This window comes from Lagopus muta, chromosome 3 (assembly GCF_023343835.1).
Source record: "Lagopus muta isolate bLagMut1 chromosome 3, bLagMut1 primary, whole genome shotgun sequence".
Lineage (NCBI taxonomy): Eukaryota > Metazoa > Chordata > Aves > Galliformes > Phasianidae > Lagopus > Lagopus muta.
Genome location: NC_064435.1, coordinates 11859537 through 11877397, shown reverse-complemented (window position 1 = coordinate 11877397; position 17861 = coordinate 11859537). Strand labels below are relative to the sequence as shown.

Genomic DNA, 17861 nt, shown 5'->3' with positions numbered 1-17861 from the left:
TTGTAGTCTTTCTTCCTAACAGGCATTTAACCTCAGCCCAGCTGATCCAGATGGCAAGTCAGATCCCTACATTGTGCTGAGACTGGGCAACACAGAAATTAAAGACAGAGAAAACTACATTCCCAAGCAGCTGAACCCAGTGTTTGGAAGGTCGGTGAAGGCTTCTTTTCATTTTCATTGGAGGTTTCTCTTTTGTCCTTTGTCTTGCTATAACCATTACAAAGTGTTTGTTGTATGCTGATGTCGGCCTGTTTGACAGTTCTACTAATTAAAATGTTGAAAATTTATGTCACCCTGTATAATTACAAATTATTTCATTTTCATCACAATCAATTCATCTTGAAATGCAATCTGTGAAAGGTTTCTTGAAGTGATGTATAAGAGGAAGTGAAGCAACAAATAATCTTGTCTCAGCAAATTAATACAAAGTTTAAAGGGAAATAAATATGCACAGAAGAGTGTGATTTCAAAATCTGTTTCCATTTCAGGTTGAACAGAATGCTAAATAAATGTCATCATTAAAGGACTAGTTTTAACATGCCCCGGTCTTCTGAATGGGGGTTCAGACTCTCAGAAAACATCAAATTAGTATTATCAAGGTGTTATACTTACTTAATGTTGTTAATTCCAATAGCCATCATTTTATTACAGTAAGTTTCCTTGTTTTAAGATGAATTAAAATGTTTTGAGTTGGGATGGAGGTGATCTAGAAGAACATTAAGACAGAGAAACTGTACTCCGTTGTACTGAAAGCCTAATTAGTCACACTAGGGTCGAGTCTACAACAGCAGAGACTTGAAGTAAAAGAGAAAGAAGACAAGAAAAGAGTGATCCCTCCACTGCACACCATCTCAGTCTCTGTGACTGAAGCTCTCCTTTAGTAGAGGTATAATCTTCAGGGTTTAGCAAAATAAAGGCTGAGCCTTCATTTTGCTAAACGCTGAAGATTATAGATGCATATAGATAGAAGGGAAATCACTACTATATTTGCTTAGATAAGAACTGGCTAATTCACTTGAATAATACTTGCTGCTGCTACCAGAAGCTGTAGTGGAGTGACTGCCCAGCAAGTGTTCTACAGCAGTAGTATCAGTCATGGTAATCATCTTTCACCATCGTTAACAGTCCTGGTCAGCAGAGCATCACCAACTCCAGAGCAACCCCAGAGCTTTCCTGAACTTCTCTTTCCTTCCAAAATTGCTCTGTTGTTGCTACAGATTAGACTTTGGTCACTTCGAGAAGAAACTTTGAGATAAAATTTGACAGCAATCAGTTTTTCTTCAGAGGAATCTGGAGCCAGTGATGTGCTGATGCGGATATCCTATCTTCCAACAATTTATCAAACCCCTCTTAAGTATACTTCCAGCTTATCAAAATATCTCACAACAATTATTATTATCCCTTAAAATTTGCACTCAATGAAAAGAGACTTCTTGTTTTTGCTTTTTTCCTTTCTTCCTTTTTTTAATTCTTGTGAAGCTTTTACCTGATCGTTTTGTGCCCCCAAATCCTATATTCAATATTTAATCCAGCAGGTATGGAATAAAACAGAAAAGACTCATGTATTCCTTTAAAGCCTTCTGAAGATTCTGAAAAGTGTATAAAAACTGTCACATATACAGTTTCTTTAGCTCCATAATTTCTATGTGTTCATCTATGATAGATTAAAGAAAAATCTTTGCAACAGTTCCACTACTTGCCATTGTTCTGTCTATTATAGGTGAGAACAATCTTAGAACAGCACAGGAGGTGGTAGGGGAGTGGAATAAAAGTATTTTTCCAGTATATTCAGACATTTCATTAAAACAAAAAATACAAGCAAAAAAAAATCCGTTTTTTATTAGAAGAGAAAATTTGCAAGTTGAACAAACTATCCACACATTATTTACATTATATTCATTAAGTTACCTTTTTAGATATCAAAACTAATTTGACTTCATGTTCTGCCCAATTTTTGCCATAGGTCATTTGAAATCCAGGCTACATTTCCCAAGGATTCCTTGCTTACAGTTCTGATCTATGACCATGACTTTGTGGGAACTGATGATCTGATTGGAGAAACTAAAATTGATTTGGAAAATCGTTTCTACAGCAGGCATAGAGCTACCTGTGGGTTACAAAGTCGCTATGAAATGTAAGTACCTCTTCAGATAGCCACAGAGAGCAGCATGTGGTAAATTAATGTTTTGAAGGAGAAATTCCAGATGTGGCCAAAAATTAAAATTTCTCCAGGACAAAAGTCACAGGAGGTATTTTAATTAAGTTCCACCACAGAGCTTAGCAGTAGCTCTACGTACCTGTCAGCCTAAGCAGGAAGTGAGTAGTTTAAAATTAACAACACTGTTTGTTCACCAAGTGTTTTAGGTAATAAACAGCTTCTGTATGGCGTATCTGCTTCATAAATTGCCTTTGGACAGGCATATAGGGCCACTGTAGTGAAAATGACTCACAAGGCAGTGACACTGAGCTCCTGATCCCAATCACGCAGCTGGACTCTCAAGGTTGTTGTTGTGTGCAAAGATTAATCAGTATGGAGAAAAACAAACTAAAATAACCCCATTGCCCTGGGGTGGGGCATTTGCCTTAGAGATGAGAATTTGGGGTTCTTGTTCCACGATCGTTTCACTATTTTATCTACAAAATGTGGAAAATGTAAAAAAAAAAAAAGAGACTGAAACCCAAGCCCTTGCTAGCTGTAGTATGAAGTATTTCTTTATGTCCTTGTTCCAGGCCCCAGACAATCTCAGCTTCTCCCTCTGCACAAGGGAGCAACAGAATGCATCTTCCTTAAATGTCATTCTGGAGATAAACATGTACATTTGAATCCTTCAGGTAGAACAAAGAATAATCTCTAGTCCTTCCCTTCTCTTCTCTTGGCTGCCCATTTTTCTGAGGGAAAATCTCAGCTATTTCTCTCAATTCTGTTCCCTCCTTGCAGAGAAGGGTACAATGCATGGCGAGATGCAACCAAGCCAAGTGAGATCCTCACTAAGCTGTGTAAGGACAACAGAATAAATGGGCCTTTCATGCGGCCAGGAGAGATACAAGTAGGAACAAAAGTCTTCAAGGGACAGACAGTCTTCACTGAAGATGAGAATGGTAATGAAGTACTTTATCATTCTTTGACTAATATAGTAAACCTATAGCTAGGAACTTCTTGTGCTATGTATCTATGTACTGTCCTTAGAGTAAGGAAAAGAGGAGTGAGGATGAAGACAAGCTGGAACCAAAGGAAGTAGTCTTGGAGATAGTAGAGAACATTCTCCTCACTTCTCCGTGTTTATTCATCTTGGAGCAAATTCCTTTTGGCATCAGAAAAAATATAGCTCACTCCTCCAGTGGAATGCTGTTCATGCAGCACTGTTAGAGAGAGAAGTGCTGGTCCATTTTCAGTTTGTTGGCCTGAGAGAGTTTCCAAGATTGCTGCTTGTTTTCCTCACTGGAACATGAACAAATGTGACTCCCTGATCTAGATCAAAATCTGGTTCAGTAAAATGAGAATCAGAACAATCAAAGGTATAATTTCTTGTGAAATGATTTGCTGTATGCATAAAAAAACTGTTGCCTAAGTTCTACTGTTCTATCTATCACAGTGAGTACGCTCATTTACAAGAGTTAAATGCGCTTTAAGACTCTCCTTAACTGAGGTACATAAAATCTTCCTTTTAATTTGACTTTCAATGACCATATTTAATACTTAATGGAACATGTTACACAGGGGTTTGGCATGCTAATTTTGTTCTGGTTGTTCTTTTTGTTTTACTTTTCCTATAGAGGAGCCAGTTGAATCGTATGAACATCTTTCCTTAAAGGTTTTACGTTCTTGGGAAGAAATCCCTGAAGTTGGATACAAACTGGTCCCAGAGCATATTGAAACTCGGCCTCTCTACCATAAGGATAAGCCAGGCATGGAACAGGTAGAGCAGTTCAGAGATGGTAGGGTGATGGTAGACCCAGGAGAAGTTTTTCTTTCCTCCAGGTACTGTGACTTCAATTTTTATCTGCAAACTTGCAGAGAAAGCATTCAGGTGTTGTACCATACATGAGAATTTGTAAGTATCAACCTGGAAATTGTTACACATCTGTATACAGTGAGCTACCCAAATATCCAGTATTGTACATTGTACAGTATCACAATGTATAACTGCAGAGCTTACTTATTTTAAATTTAGCTTTAGTTTGTTAATCTAACACAAGCGCTGTTCGTGTTTGGTATTTGGTTCTTTTTAAATTTTCATTATGCACTATTTTTGTGTGGATTTTACCTGAAGTCACCAATGTTTGAACTCAATTCCAACTTCACCAAACTACTGAGCAGTTGCTAGAATGTACGTATGAAAAAAATACATTGTGTAGATAGCTTATGGATGAGATCGTTACAGAGTATGAACGGCTTGGTGACTAGAGAGGGAGCAGTGGTTTTATAATACAGAATTACACTAAAAACCTTCAGAAGTCTCAATAGATAGAGTTACAGAAATGTTTTTCTTTTTTTCAAGGGTCGTTTACAGATGTGGGTTGACATGTTTCCAAAACATATGCCTCTGCCAGGACCCCCCGTGGACATTTCACCAAGAAAACCCAAAGGGTAATAGTCTACGCTTTCCTCCAAACATGGTGGCATAAGTCTTCAGAGACTGAGTCTTAAGTTTCTGGAAAGAACTAGCAGAAGAACTATCATAACAAATTTCTGCGATCCTGAGAGAAGTTTTTGTAGATTCACATAACTGTAGTCAAAGAAGTATGCTTAATTTTGTCTCTTTTATTAAATGAGTCAAAGAACTGCTGGTGATTTTTACATCCAAGGCTACCACACCTCTTCTAGAAAGACATCCCTCTTTTCACATTGAAATTTCAGGAGCCTACAGGCAATAATTTTGTAATTCTCTTCCATTTGCAAAACGGAAAGAAGTAATTCTGTTTTCAGCACTTCCTCCAGTTATGTAATGTGCTTAGCAACTGAGTGAGATCGTTACTGTGATGCAGTACTGTACCTATTGGATTTTCAGTACTTGGTTCAAAGAGATGATCAAGAAACACTTAAAGCAGCATTAGACAGAACTGGAACAGCAGTTTCTCAAATTTCAGATGGACACTAACACTACTGCTTTATATTCAGTATTACATATAGCTCTTCAAGCTTGTTTTATGCTTGGAAGTGAAAAATAAAAAATGACCAACAGAGTTCTCAGGTCACCCTATGTCACTTTTATTCCTATACTTTAGCAAAGCCTTTCTTGGGAATTTTCTGTCTGAAGCAGCAGCGGATACGACTCATGCTTCATTTATGTTTGAACAAGGAACAATTTAATAAAGACTTGCTTTTTTCCTTTTCTTTTTATAAAAGCTAATACTTGACCAAAACAAGAATATCTGTAACAATTAGTTACAGACCAGAGTTCTTCAGACCGTAACTTTCTATAATTCTCCTTAACAAGAGGTTTTTTTTCCAAGGAAAAGGAGATTTTAAACAAATAATACATACAAAAACAAACTGCTGCTGCCTTTTCTGTAGTCTACAAGAGCTATAGAAAAATACTGTCAAGTCATTAACTATGAGGAAAAAAAGTAAACATGCAAACATGAGTTACACCTTTTGCTTAGATCTGTCTTCTTGCTGCAGCAAAAGGGGCTCCAGGCTCCACAGGTCCTCAAACCATTTGTGAAAACATTCCACGTTAGTTAGTTAGTTAGAATCATGGAATTATTAAGGTTGGAAAAGATCTCTAAGACCACCCAGTCCAACCATCAACCCATCCCCACCATGCCCAGTGAACCATGTCTTTCAGTGTCACATCTCCTCAGTTCTTGAACACCACCAGGGACGGTGACTCTGCAAAGTTTCTCATGTGAGACTGAGTTAATTTCCAAGGCAGCATATCATAATAAAAAATATCATTTGTTATCCCATCCCAAACGTAATTTTTTATTATTCTACAGCCCATAAAATAAGCATACTCAAATTTTTGAACATGATTTTTTTTAATGTCACCTGCAGTATCTGAATTTCAGTTCAAACTTCTAGAGCTTTGGATGACTGCCAGAAGTGTTTGCATATAGGGAGTGGAAAGGATTGCAAAGATTTCATTCTTTTTGCTTTTGCTTTTGAAGATTATGGTTGGGCTTACTTAAGTGAAAATATGTCTAAACAGTACTTTTTTTCCTGTTAAATGCACTGAATTGCACCTAATATAATCATTTTAGCCATTTCTTCTGGAGAGCACCTCTTATGGAGCTGTTTTTTGGAGATACAGTTTTGAAGGCTGCCGTGATGACATCATTCAGATCAGCTTCACCTGTTTCACTGCAGCAGTTTTGTAAAGAAAACTGCAAAGGAACAAACACATAAAAAGCAAGGAATTTTCCATCGCCCCAAAGCTGGCTGTGATGCTGCTGTCATTCAGCATGCTCCACTCAGAGGGTGGTGAGGCACTGGAAAAGGTTGCCCAGAGAGGTTGTGGATGCTCCATCCCTGGAGGCATTCAAGGCCAGGCTGGATGTGGATCTGGGCAGCCTGGTCTGGTGATTGGCAACTCTGCCCACAACAGAGGGCTTGAAGGTAGATGATCATTGTGCTCCTTTTCAGCCCAGGCTATTCTATGATTCTATGATCCATATTCTATTACTTTACTCTCTTGTAAACAGAAGGGACCCAAGGCTGGTGCTATTTTAAGAGTTTTGCACAAATGCAACATTTCTCACTTTATAAAAGCATGATTTGATAGAGGCTTACATTAGTGTCCAACCAGTAGTCATACAAAGGCCTATGAAAACAATGACCATGATCTTAGTTATGCAAAATGTTTCTTTTCTTTTTCAGCTATGAACTGAGGGTAATCATTTGGAATACAGAAGATGTAATTCTAGAAGATGAAAATATCTTTACAGGGCAAAAATCAAGCGATATCTATGTAAAAGGGTAAGTTCTTTAGAACTTGTCTTCAAAAGGGCAAATAATTTTTGATTCAAAAATCAGTTACAAAAGTTATTGTGTGGGGCTATCTGAGGAGCTATTTCTTTAATAGTTCCAACTATTTCACTTTGCTCCAAACTCCTTTCTGAACTGGTCATTTGTACCGAATACTTTTTAACTATTTTTCTCACTTAAAATCAACTGTAAGAAAGGACACTTGTCCTTCCTTCCCATGTGGGAAGAAATCACATATGAAGAATACCAAACCCACACCAGAAACCAATCACAAAATCTGAACTGCAAGGAATTACACTCAAGCAGAGAGGTATGAAATAACTAGAGAAAAGGGAATTAGAGTCCTCAGAGAGAAAAACAGCTGAAATATACCAGACTATTTCTTTGTGAAATATTTTCTAATCTCATTTTAGGTTAGACATTAGGAAGAAATTCTGTACTCAGAGGGCAGTGAGGCACTGGCACAACTGCCCAGAGAAGCTGTGGATGCCCCAACCCTGGAGGCATTCAGGGCCAGGCTGGATGGGGTCCTGGGCAGCATGGTCTGATGGGGGGCAGCCCTACCCATGGCGGGGGGTTTGAGCTAGATGATCTTTAAGGTCCCTTCCAACCAAAGCCATTCTGTGATTCTACATGGGGATGGTGTGTGGATAAATGACCATGGCCATATTCAAGAGAACCTCACACGAGCTCTTTCTGCACTCAATCTCCTCCCTGCTGCAAACAAAATGCCTGTTGCAGCTTCAGAGCCCATAGTGGGATGATCAGTAAAAGGGGAGAATTCAGTTAAATGAGAATAAACCAAACCACTCAAACTAGTTATTTCTTGAGAATGAAATAGGTTACTTCTTAAAATTCCTTTCCTGTTCTGGAGTACTTCCTATTGCAGACCTGGAAAAATCTGTATTTGTAGGGCTATAGAAAAAATAATGTTCCTAAAAATTTATTCCTGTGTTGCCAAAGACCAGAAGCAAAAAGCTGGAGGAGGGAACACTGGGACTGATGGACTCGGGAAAGGAGGATATTTTCCCCTTTGCGGGTACTGGAAATCACAGGCAAATGCAAAGTAAGAAGAAGGACAAAGCAGATCTTACTGCTTTTTAGGACGTATGTACATGTTTTACCAGGGAAAGCTGTTATCTCTGACCATGCTGTGTGGTAGCTGTCTCTTTGAGATAGTGCCTTTAGCTCAGGTGAAGTGTATATAAGCATAGCTATGTGGTCCCAGTAAGAAGCAAGTAAGGCTATTGTGCACACTGGCTGAGCAAATCTTTCCTTTCAGTTCCATGAGAGAAGCTGTTATTCCAGTGTTTGCTCAGATGTTGCCACCTCTGAACTGAACACGTTCAGAGATGTAGCAGAATAGCTCTGAGAGCATAACATTCAATGCGAGCTAAAAACCGAGGAAATAAATGGGCAGCCAGCCCTTGTACTGAGTTGTGTGATAGTATGAGGACATTGCTATCACTGCCAGAGCTGTCTGCTTTTCTGCCTCATTGAAAAAGACGCATATCTCACTATGCTCAGAGAGTGCACTTGGCACTGAATATGTCACCAGGCAAGGATTTGCCCTGGAGCAGTGTGGTGATCATCCCTGTACTGAGCTCTTGTGAGACTGCAAATCAAGTACTGTGCTCAGTTTTGGGCCCTTCACTGCAAGAAAGACATTGAAGCCCTGGAGTGTGTCCAAGAAGGCAGCAAAGCTGTGAAGGGTGTGGAGCACAGATCTTATGGGGAGCGACTGAGGGAACTGGGATTGTTCAGTCATAGAAGAGGAGGCTCAGGGAGACCTTACTGCTCTCTACAACTTCCTGAAAGGAGGCTGTGCTGAGGACGGGGTTGGCCTCTTCTCCCAAGTAACAGCAATAGGATGAGGGGGAATGGCCTCAAGTTGAGCCAAAGGAGGTTCAGGTTAGATATTAGGGAAAATTTCTTCTCAGAAAGAGCGGCCAGGCACTGCCCAGGGAGTCACCGTCCCTGGAGGTGTTCAAGAATCATGCTAATGTGGCACCAATGGTTTAGTGGGCAATATTGGTGGTAGGTGGCTGGTTGGACTAGATGATCTTAGTGGTATTTTCCAACCGTTCTAATTCTATGATTCTATATGCATGCTGTAATATAAGACAAGAGAAAAAGACAAGAAAAGTTGAGGAGACTTCTCCAGCCACATTTCTGCAGTGCTCGTACCCTCAGACAGAAATGGCAAACAGTACAGACTCTAGTACTGTTCTCTTCATTGACACAGAATCTATTAGGATGACACATGAATATGGGGTGATCAGTAATGAATAAAGAAATGATGCCGTGTTTGCCTGCAAATATATAATATAAACATAAAATATAAATAAATAAATTGCCCACTGGCATTGTGGAGCTTGATCTTAATAAAATTTACCTTTTCAGTCTTCACTTTTGACCATGTGCAAAGGCTTGGAGGTAGCTATAGTTCCTGAGCTAGGGCTCTTACTGTGTGTGTGACAGTCCTGGACAGGGTGTTATTTCCTGCTGATTAGGGAAGATTTAGTAAATTATTATGCCTTTTACCAAATGACAACAATGGCGATTCAAGCTCCCCTGGTGATGGCAATGTAATCCTCCATGTGCTTCCATAGGTGGATAAAGGGCCTGGAAGAGGACAAACAGGAGACAGATGTACATTACAACTCCTTGACAGGAGAGGGCAACTTCAACTGGCGCTTTGTGTTCCCATTCCACTATCTCCCAGCAGAAAAACAAATGGTTGTTAGTAAAAGAGAAAACATATTTTCCTTGGAAAAGACAGAGCGCAAAATTCCTGCTGAGCTTGTGCTTCAGGTGTGGGACTTTGAAAGGCTCTCTTCAGATGATTTCCTGGGTAAGTATGCAGTGAAACTGTCTGAATTTCACCTGAGTGTTCTCTATACCTGTGTTGTATAAAGGTACATACAAGAAGGTGTCTGAGACCATACTATTTCATATCTTTCTCTGAGGCACCAAATTAGCACCTTATCCATTTCTTGTAGAGCAAATGATTAGGAACTCTGATGAGGCACTGTAGAAGAAATATAAATCAATCACTGGTAGTACAGAACGGTCCTCACTTCTCCGGGTACTGGGCCAAGATGCTGCACTGCTTCGTGTACCTTCTGTTTGAATGCATTTGTATATTTATGATCCCCAAGTGCTATTACATCACTTCTCCCTCCAGGCACTCTTGAACTGAACCTGAATGGGTTCCCTCGGGCAGCAAAGACAGCCAAGAGCTGTGATGTAGGCATGGTTGTGGCAGCATGTGAAGAAAACAAGATCTCCATCTTTCAGCAGAAGCGTGTCAGAGGCTGGTGGCCTTTCATCAAAGCTGGGGAGCTCACGGTAGGTAGTTCACTGCCCATATACAGCTCTTCTCTGAAGGTGATATGCTCTGCTAAGACCCTGACAGAGACAGATACTAATTATGAACATGTCATCTGAAGAACAACCGTCACTGCCAATACACAACATCTCCTCATGTGCTTCAGTGTTCTCCCCAGAGGTTTGGTTCAGATAATCCCAGTGCAACCAGAACACTCTGTATTTTTACTTTGCTTTTCTCCACTGCTCATCTCCCAGCACACTTGATGGGTAGAGCAGCAAATCAGGTGTTTCTGTGAGCACAAGAGTGAAAGATCTAAGGAAGCTCTAAACTCCATAGCATAAGTTATGGCTGATTCTAAGAACACAACTAACTCAAATTATATAGGTGTTTGAGTTGGAAGGGACCTTTAAAGGTCTTCTCATCCAAATGCACCGCAATGAGCAGGGACATCTACAGCTCAATCAGGTTGCTCACCTTTCTACTGCGGGGTGGAGCAGATATGGTATTTTATTAGTGCTAGTATTTTGTGGATTGCTCAACAAGTTATAATGGTTTGTCTTAATGAAAACAAACAATAGAACATCAGCTATATTCCCTTATGGCTTTTCTGAATCATGGGAATTATCAGTAAATTGGTGCTGAGCAAAGCTTTCCTTCTGTCATAGCTGTAAGTATCATCTTCTGACAACACACAAAGAAAACTGATTTTCATTCCAGCTGTTGGAATCTTCTGATCTTTCTATCACCTGAGCAAAGCTCTAGGACTGCATGACATTTTCTGCATGCAGATTTCATTTCTAGATATCTTATTTTTGTGACGTGGGAACTCACTGCTTAATCACTCACGACTGCCTATATTATATTATATTATATAATTATATTATATTATAATTATAATTATATCCCCATTGTTATATATGTTATATTATATCCCCATTGTTGGACTGTGCCTTCTCCACCCAAGTCATTCATTTTCCAGTGGAGCCATTTAACTCTTCAGGGACATGTGATATCTGCTGTGAACAGAGAAGGCTCTAGGGAGACCTGATAGAAGCCTCTCAATGTCTAGAGTTGGAATATAAGAAAGAAAGGGTCTGACTTTCTAGCAGAGCCTGTTGTGATAAGTCAAGGAAAAATGGCTTCAGACTAAAAGAGGAGAGACTTAGATTGGATGTAAAGAAAAGGTTTTTTACAAGACGTGTGGTGCAGTACAGGAACACGTTGTCCAGAGAGGTGTAGGATGCTCCATCCCTGAAGACATTCAAGGTAAGGCTGGATGTGACTCTGAGCACCCTGATCTAGCTGTAAGTGTCTCTATTTGTTGCAGGAAAGATGGACTAGATGACCTTTAAAGGTTCCTTCCAACTCTAATAATTCCATGATTCCTTGACAAATTTTGCAACAAGTCTTCTCAGATGAATTACATTATAATTTAGAAAGCAAAAAAGGTATTTATGGGTCTGGGAGAAAGCATCCTACCTCTCCCCCTCATGGTCCTGTAGCATAAATCAGGGATTTTGTGCCTGGCTTTTCCTTTGTGTTTTTTTCTTTAAATGCAAAGACTTCCTCTTCTTTTCTTTAATCAACTTCCTTCATCCTCATCTGGTTCCATAATTTCTCCACTAGCCAATTCCTGCTGAGATTTAATTATAATTACCCAGTAACAGATGCTTATGTATGATCTCCCTGATGCAGGGCAAAGTGGAAGCTGAGTTTCACTTAGTGACAGCAGAAGAAGCTGAGAAGAATCCGGTAGGCAAAGCACGAAAGGAGCCGGAGCCCTTGGAAAAACCCAAGTGAGTGGGAATGGACTCATTAAAAAGCTGTGCAGGGGCATTCAGCAGGACTGGGGAGGAGCAGCTCTCCTTGCTCTTCTCTTTCCCACTATAACCTTGTGCAAGCCATTTGGCTGACTTGTTCATCGTTGCACTCTCTCATGACAAGGCTGGCTGCTGGTGCTCTGAGCTGGCAACACGTTCCAGGTGAACTGAATTGTCTTCCTTTGGAAGCCAAAATCAATCACACTGCTGCCTGTTCGTCCTCAGCTGCAGTTCACACACAGGCTTGTTCCATAGCTGACCTAATGTATGATAACCTCTTCAGCCACTGCCTGTCCATACCTGATACCTGACCACCAATTAAAGTCAGAGGGATATTTATTACATGAAGAGGATAAATATAACCCATTAATATTTCAAGTGCTGTAAAACAATTGTATTAAATAGTTATGTCTGTTTTTTGTTTTTTTAATCTGACCATTATGAGTCAGAGCCTTAATATTAGGAAATGAATACTCTGCACAAATTTGAAATTGCTAAATATTAGTTAAAAGCTGACCTCTGCCTGCACCCGTCTCTTTTGCATAAATTAATCACATGTACAACATTAAAATCAGGCCATACTGGAATCTTTTCACTCTAACAAAAAATACATCTCTATTTTTTTTTTCCTTCACAGTCAAAATAATGAAGATGCTTATTTTTTATCACAATGCTTTTAATGAGGACATTTCAAGTGGTTTAACAGAAGCAGATGATCTAAAAGATTTTATCTTACACTTTTTGCCACATTAAAAAAGTATTTAATCAGCTGAGGGTTTTGCATGTAGGAAAAAAATATGCTCTATCATCTCAAGTCCTTTGTTCTGTAATAATAAGGAAGTAGATGTTACATAAAGCTTCTAAAGATCAATAGCAAATCATAAAGGTAATCATTGCAAATTCTGTTTGTTTTTTGTTTGTTTGAAATACATCAGGAAACATTAAAAATGAGAAAATGGCATAAAGGCATAATTGCCAACAGCCACATAAAGGATATAAATTTAGTTTGAAAATTAGAAGCATCAGAGAATCATTGAGAACGATCTTTGGAAAGCCTTTAATCAATCATTTCATTCAATATCTTTCTTTACCCAAAGGCAGAAAGGGTGGACAAAGATTAAATGTCTGGAGACTAAAACAAATGAGAAATAAAGTGCATGGTTTTTAGTAGTGGGTGTGATTTCCTACTGGCAAAACCACTATCAGGTTGTCCATCTCTCCATCTCTGCCAGAGGATGCTTTTTGGGTAAATACTCTCTGTTATAACACATGCTGCTCTAACTGGTACCAAATTCTGTTGCCTGTGTTGTAAGGAAAACAAATTAAACAAGCCAGTCTGTTTTTTTTCCCCTAAAGGTTAAGAAAAGCCCTCTAGTTGGAACATGTGAAATAATGACTCTATTGCATACACTTTTTTGCAATTCCTTTTAACCCAGAGGGCTTATTTTTTTAATATTTATTTCCTGGCCATTTCCACTCTCACTATAAAACAGTCTTCAGTGAAAATGTATTCAGTTGGCCTTTGAGATTTCCTGAATTTCTGTCAGATTTACATTCTGAATAGTGAATTCTCCTGATGACTAAGTTATTGTTTAAATTCCTTAGGCAGCTTTCTGATTTAAAATATGTCCACTAATTTTTGTAACCCTCAGTCTTTATTTTATTCTCCTTTATTTTATTCTCCTGTATTTTATTTTATACCATCTGCACTATTATAGTGGTATTTTATAACATAGAAAATTTGCACCCAATTTTGCTATTGTTGGTGCTGCTCAGCACTACTGCATTCTACTACTGCTGCTCTACACTACTGCAGATCATCCCATCACACCTGCTCATAGATGTTGGCTCAGCTCATTGCAAGGGTAAGGCTGCTGAAGTCAGAGGTGTAATGACCTCCCAAGCTATGTGATGTGCCAGAAGAGAGATTACAGCAACATATTTCCTAAGGGGAACGCTGCTTCCCTGGCTATGCAGCCAGCTGAAGAAAGTGGTTACGGAGCAGAATGAACAATATTTGGAAGGAACGGAGGATTGCAGAGCACAGATATGCCTCACCATAAAGTGGCTAGTCTTCCCCATATACAATCTACCTAGATTTTGGATTTCCTCTCATCTCATTTTCAGGAGGCCTGTTTTAAAACCCTGACAACATGTCGCTTGGTGCAGTATGCTAGACTGAGCTGACTGCCTGTTATGGCACTGTGACTATCACCACACAGACTTTTTGTAGTGACTCATTACTCCTTTTGCAATGCTAAATTCTTTACAACAAATAGAGAGCTTTCATACCCAAGTTTAAGATGCTTGCATTTTTCTTTAGGATTTCTCACAATCTTCTCTCTAATTCTGAGCCCAACATCTTGCCCTAAATTGGAAAAGTTAGGAATGGGGAACTGGAATTTCATTCTTAGCAGTGTAGAACTTGAAGCCGGGGGCAGGTGGATGACCCAAGAGAATGTGAAAATCATAGCAATTCTCTCTAAACCTTTTAGTGGACTGCCAGGAGCTAAAGGTCTAAAGGTCTTTTTTAGAGTGAGATATATGTTTTGTAATGGGGTAACTTTGAAAATAACTGTATCTTTATATACAATTAATGTACTGCCTTTACGAAAGCTTTTGTTTCTTTTTTTCTTTCTTTTTCCTTAGCCGACCAGACACATCCTTCTCTTGGTTTGTCAATCCTTTCAAGTGTTTGTACCACCTGATCTGGAGAAATTACAAGAAGTACATCATCATCTGCATAATTCTGCTTATTCTCATCGTCTTCTTGGTGCTCTTCATCTACACATTGCCAGGTGCACTCAGTCGTAGGCTAGTTGGAGGAGGAACATAGGATTACAGCTCTCATGGTAACCAATTGTATACAAGCGCTTCAGTTAAAAATAAAAATCAGGCAGAGTTAGTGAACCTGAAATACATCTCGCTCCTTGTAAACAGAAACCATAACATAACTAATCCTCTGAGAAACTGGAACTATCTTAGAATATTTTCACATCTTTGGCTGCTCGTTCAGACTCTGCCTTACTGTATGTACATCATCATTAACATCCTGCTGTAGCTTCAGTGGCGGTGATAACTTCATTCTGCACCTAAAAATGAGTTTAGAAGTGAATTTTTTTAAAATGTTATGCAGAAACTGATTTGTCAATCATGTGTTTATTACAGAAAAAATGATTAAATATTGAGAGAAAAATCTGTGCTCTAACAAATGTACAGTTCTGTTGTTGCACATTTTTGGAATTAATTATTTGCAGTGGTTTTCAATGATTTTACAAAGGTATGACTATTTTGAGCTAAAAGCTTTATTAAAAAATCAGAAGTTCAATTGGCTCATTTGGTGTTCTAATGAGAATTCAACCTGCATCTCTCAAGAGGAGCTCTGTGCTCTACAAACATATCTCACAGTTATAAACGCAGCAAGTGGCAGTGATGGGAGGAGGCAGAAGAAGAGACGGAAAGAACTTCTTTCATCTGCAGTCTGAAAGTGCTGAAGATTGCTGCAGGGGAGGTATCAGAAGATGTAGGCTTTAATGCAGGCACTGCAGTACCAAATAATCCTCATGGTGGAGGGGAAAGGAGAGTCCTGATGTTGGAACAGAGGGAATGGGGAATGAAAAAAGGAAAGGCTGAAGAGCGGAACAAGTCATAGAGGATTAGAGAAAACAAGGAGTAAAATCTTACAGGACAGTCAATATGAAAATCTTCATCCTACTTAAAAATAAAGATACTGCAGCTGTGATGCATGAGCTGTCATGCCTGATAACTTAATGATCCCACCTGGCCTCAACATGGGAGAACATGAAGTAGGCATAAAAACTTCATCCAGCCTCACCTGTGGTTACTTGTGCAGACAACTTTTGAGAAAACACCATTCATCATATTCCACTTGTACAAAGTGTGAGCACTTTGAAAGGACTTCACCTTTAGCAAATTTTAAAGTATAAAAATTGCTGTGAAAGTGTCTCTTCCTCTTTCTTTCCCCTGATATAGAGGAAGATGGAAATGGAGGCAGATGGAAATGCAGGCTGAAAGCTTCCCAGCTTGGCCAGCAGGATGTGGGTTCTTCTATATCTCATATTCTAAGTACACCATGACTATAACTGAATTATTTAGGTAGGTGAGTATGACATTGCACTTAGACACTGGTCATGGCACTGAGCTTGCCAAAGTTCAGGAAGCAGTTTAATGGTTGAATCTGCACCAGATAAACACAGTAGTGCAAGAAAAGGATGTGGAAATGTGCTGCATACCTTGAGTCCATTGTCACCTCACAGTCATCTACACAAATTTTGCAGTTGATCTTGTATGAAAGAGAAAAGGAAATCTTATTTCTCCCACCATATAAAAGTACTATGAATTTTGGAATAACAGTTTAAAAGCTCCCACAAGAGAAAATAAAATTATTTTGATGTAGAAGATGAGAGATGAATTGCAACAGCTGGAATATGTTATGACAGTCATAAAGGCAGTGATTCTGATTTTCCTCCGGTGTGCCAGGATAACAGGCCTGATTCTGCATGGCAGCTTCTGTGTCCATGTGTTCTTACTCTGCTTGTTTTTCCTTACTGTGTTACTGTGACTGGGAAGCCCTGCCCTTGCCAGAGGGTCATAGAACCGTTAAGGTTGGAAAAACCACTAAGATCATCTAGTCTAACCATCAACTCATCCCTATCATACCACCAAACCATGTCTCTAACTACCACATCTATGTGGTTTTGAACTCCTCCAGGGACAGCCTGTGCCGATACCTCATCACTCTTTCAGACAGTAAATTTTTCCTAATATCCAATCTGAGCCTCTCCTGGCTCAACTTGAGGCCACTATCTCTCATCCTATCACTGTCACTTGGAAAAAGCAGCCAACCCCCACCTCGCTACAGCCTGCTTTCAGGGAGCTGTAGAGAGCAATAAGGTCTCAGTTCCCTCAGCCACTCCCATAAGATTTGTGCTCCAGACTCTACAACACTTCATTGCCCTTCTCTGGACACACTCCAGAGCCTCGATTACTTTCTTGAAATCAGGGGCCCAAAACTGAACACAGTATTCCTGCTGCATGGATCCAGAACCAGGCACCAGTGCTGGGCCCAGCACCAAGCACAGTGGCAACACTTATTATGAGATGCCTGAAATGACAACTCCCTGTAAGTTCTGGTCAGAGTCTGGATGAGCAGTGACCTTGTAAATAACCTGTCCCCCTTCTTCCCTTGCATCCCCTAGCAATTAGCCATCTCTTTCACCCCTGGTGCCCCTGGTGTCTTCAATCCTCTGCAGCACAGCTGCTCCTGACCCCTTGCACTGCTGAATACCCATCCAGAGAGCCCTGCAGTCGGGGCTAAATATGGCACCACTCATTCAAAAAGCCAGGAACTCCTCCACAGGTCTTAAACTGCTCAGGCTCAGTCTTATAAGAACACTCAGTGCACGTAGGCTGAGCTAGATAACGTTGTCTCACCAGGCAAAGAGAAATTAAATATGTTTTCATTACCTTCCAGATGACTGCAAGGTAGCTGGAGAAGTCGCGCTGTCAGTGGGCATTAAAGAGACAAAACATGGCTCTGCTCTGTGTTGAACCACTCAAATAGAAGCCAGATGTTATAGTTCTGCATCTTATGTGAGCTATGGTGGCATGGCTTCGTGATTAACGGACAGTGGGGTTTATACTGAGGATTATTGTTATTACCAAGGTCTGCTATCGGTCTCATATAATAAGAGCTCCTTGTTCTGAGTAGTTATCTCAGCATTGGTCTGCGATTACACTGGCTTAAGTTTGAGACCAG

At 39.8% G+C, this 17861-nt stretch overlaps 1 protein-coding gene across 1 annotated transcript in view; it reads left to right on the top strand.

Moving 5' to 3' along the window:
* The window catches only part of FER1L6 (fer-1 like family member 6), a 64094-nt gene extending 48647 nt beyond the window's left edge, over positions 1–15447 (top strand). The window contains exons 32-41 of the mRNA XM_048940253.1: positions 23–150; positions 1964–2134; positions 2939–3099; positions 3775–3917; positions 4500–4588; positions 6821–6919; positions 9541–9782; positions 10116–10279; positions 11958–12058; positions 14732–15447. Of these exons, the coding sequence (XP_048796210.1) occupies positions 23–150; positions 1964–2134; positions 2939–3099; positions 3775–3917; positions 4500–4588; positions 6821–6919; positions 9541–9782; positions 10116–10279; positions 11958–12058; positions 14732–14918 (1485 nt within the window). The 3' untranslated portion in view covers positions 14919–15447. The remainder of the gene's footprint in view (positions 1–22; positions 151–1963; positions 2135–2938; positions 3100–3774; positions 3918–4499; positions 4589–6820; positions 6920–9540; positions 9783–10115; positions 10280–11957; positions 12059–14731) is intronic.
* The last annotated feature ends 2414 nt before the right edge of the window (positions 15448–17861 follow it).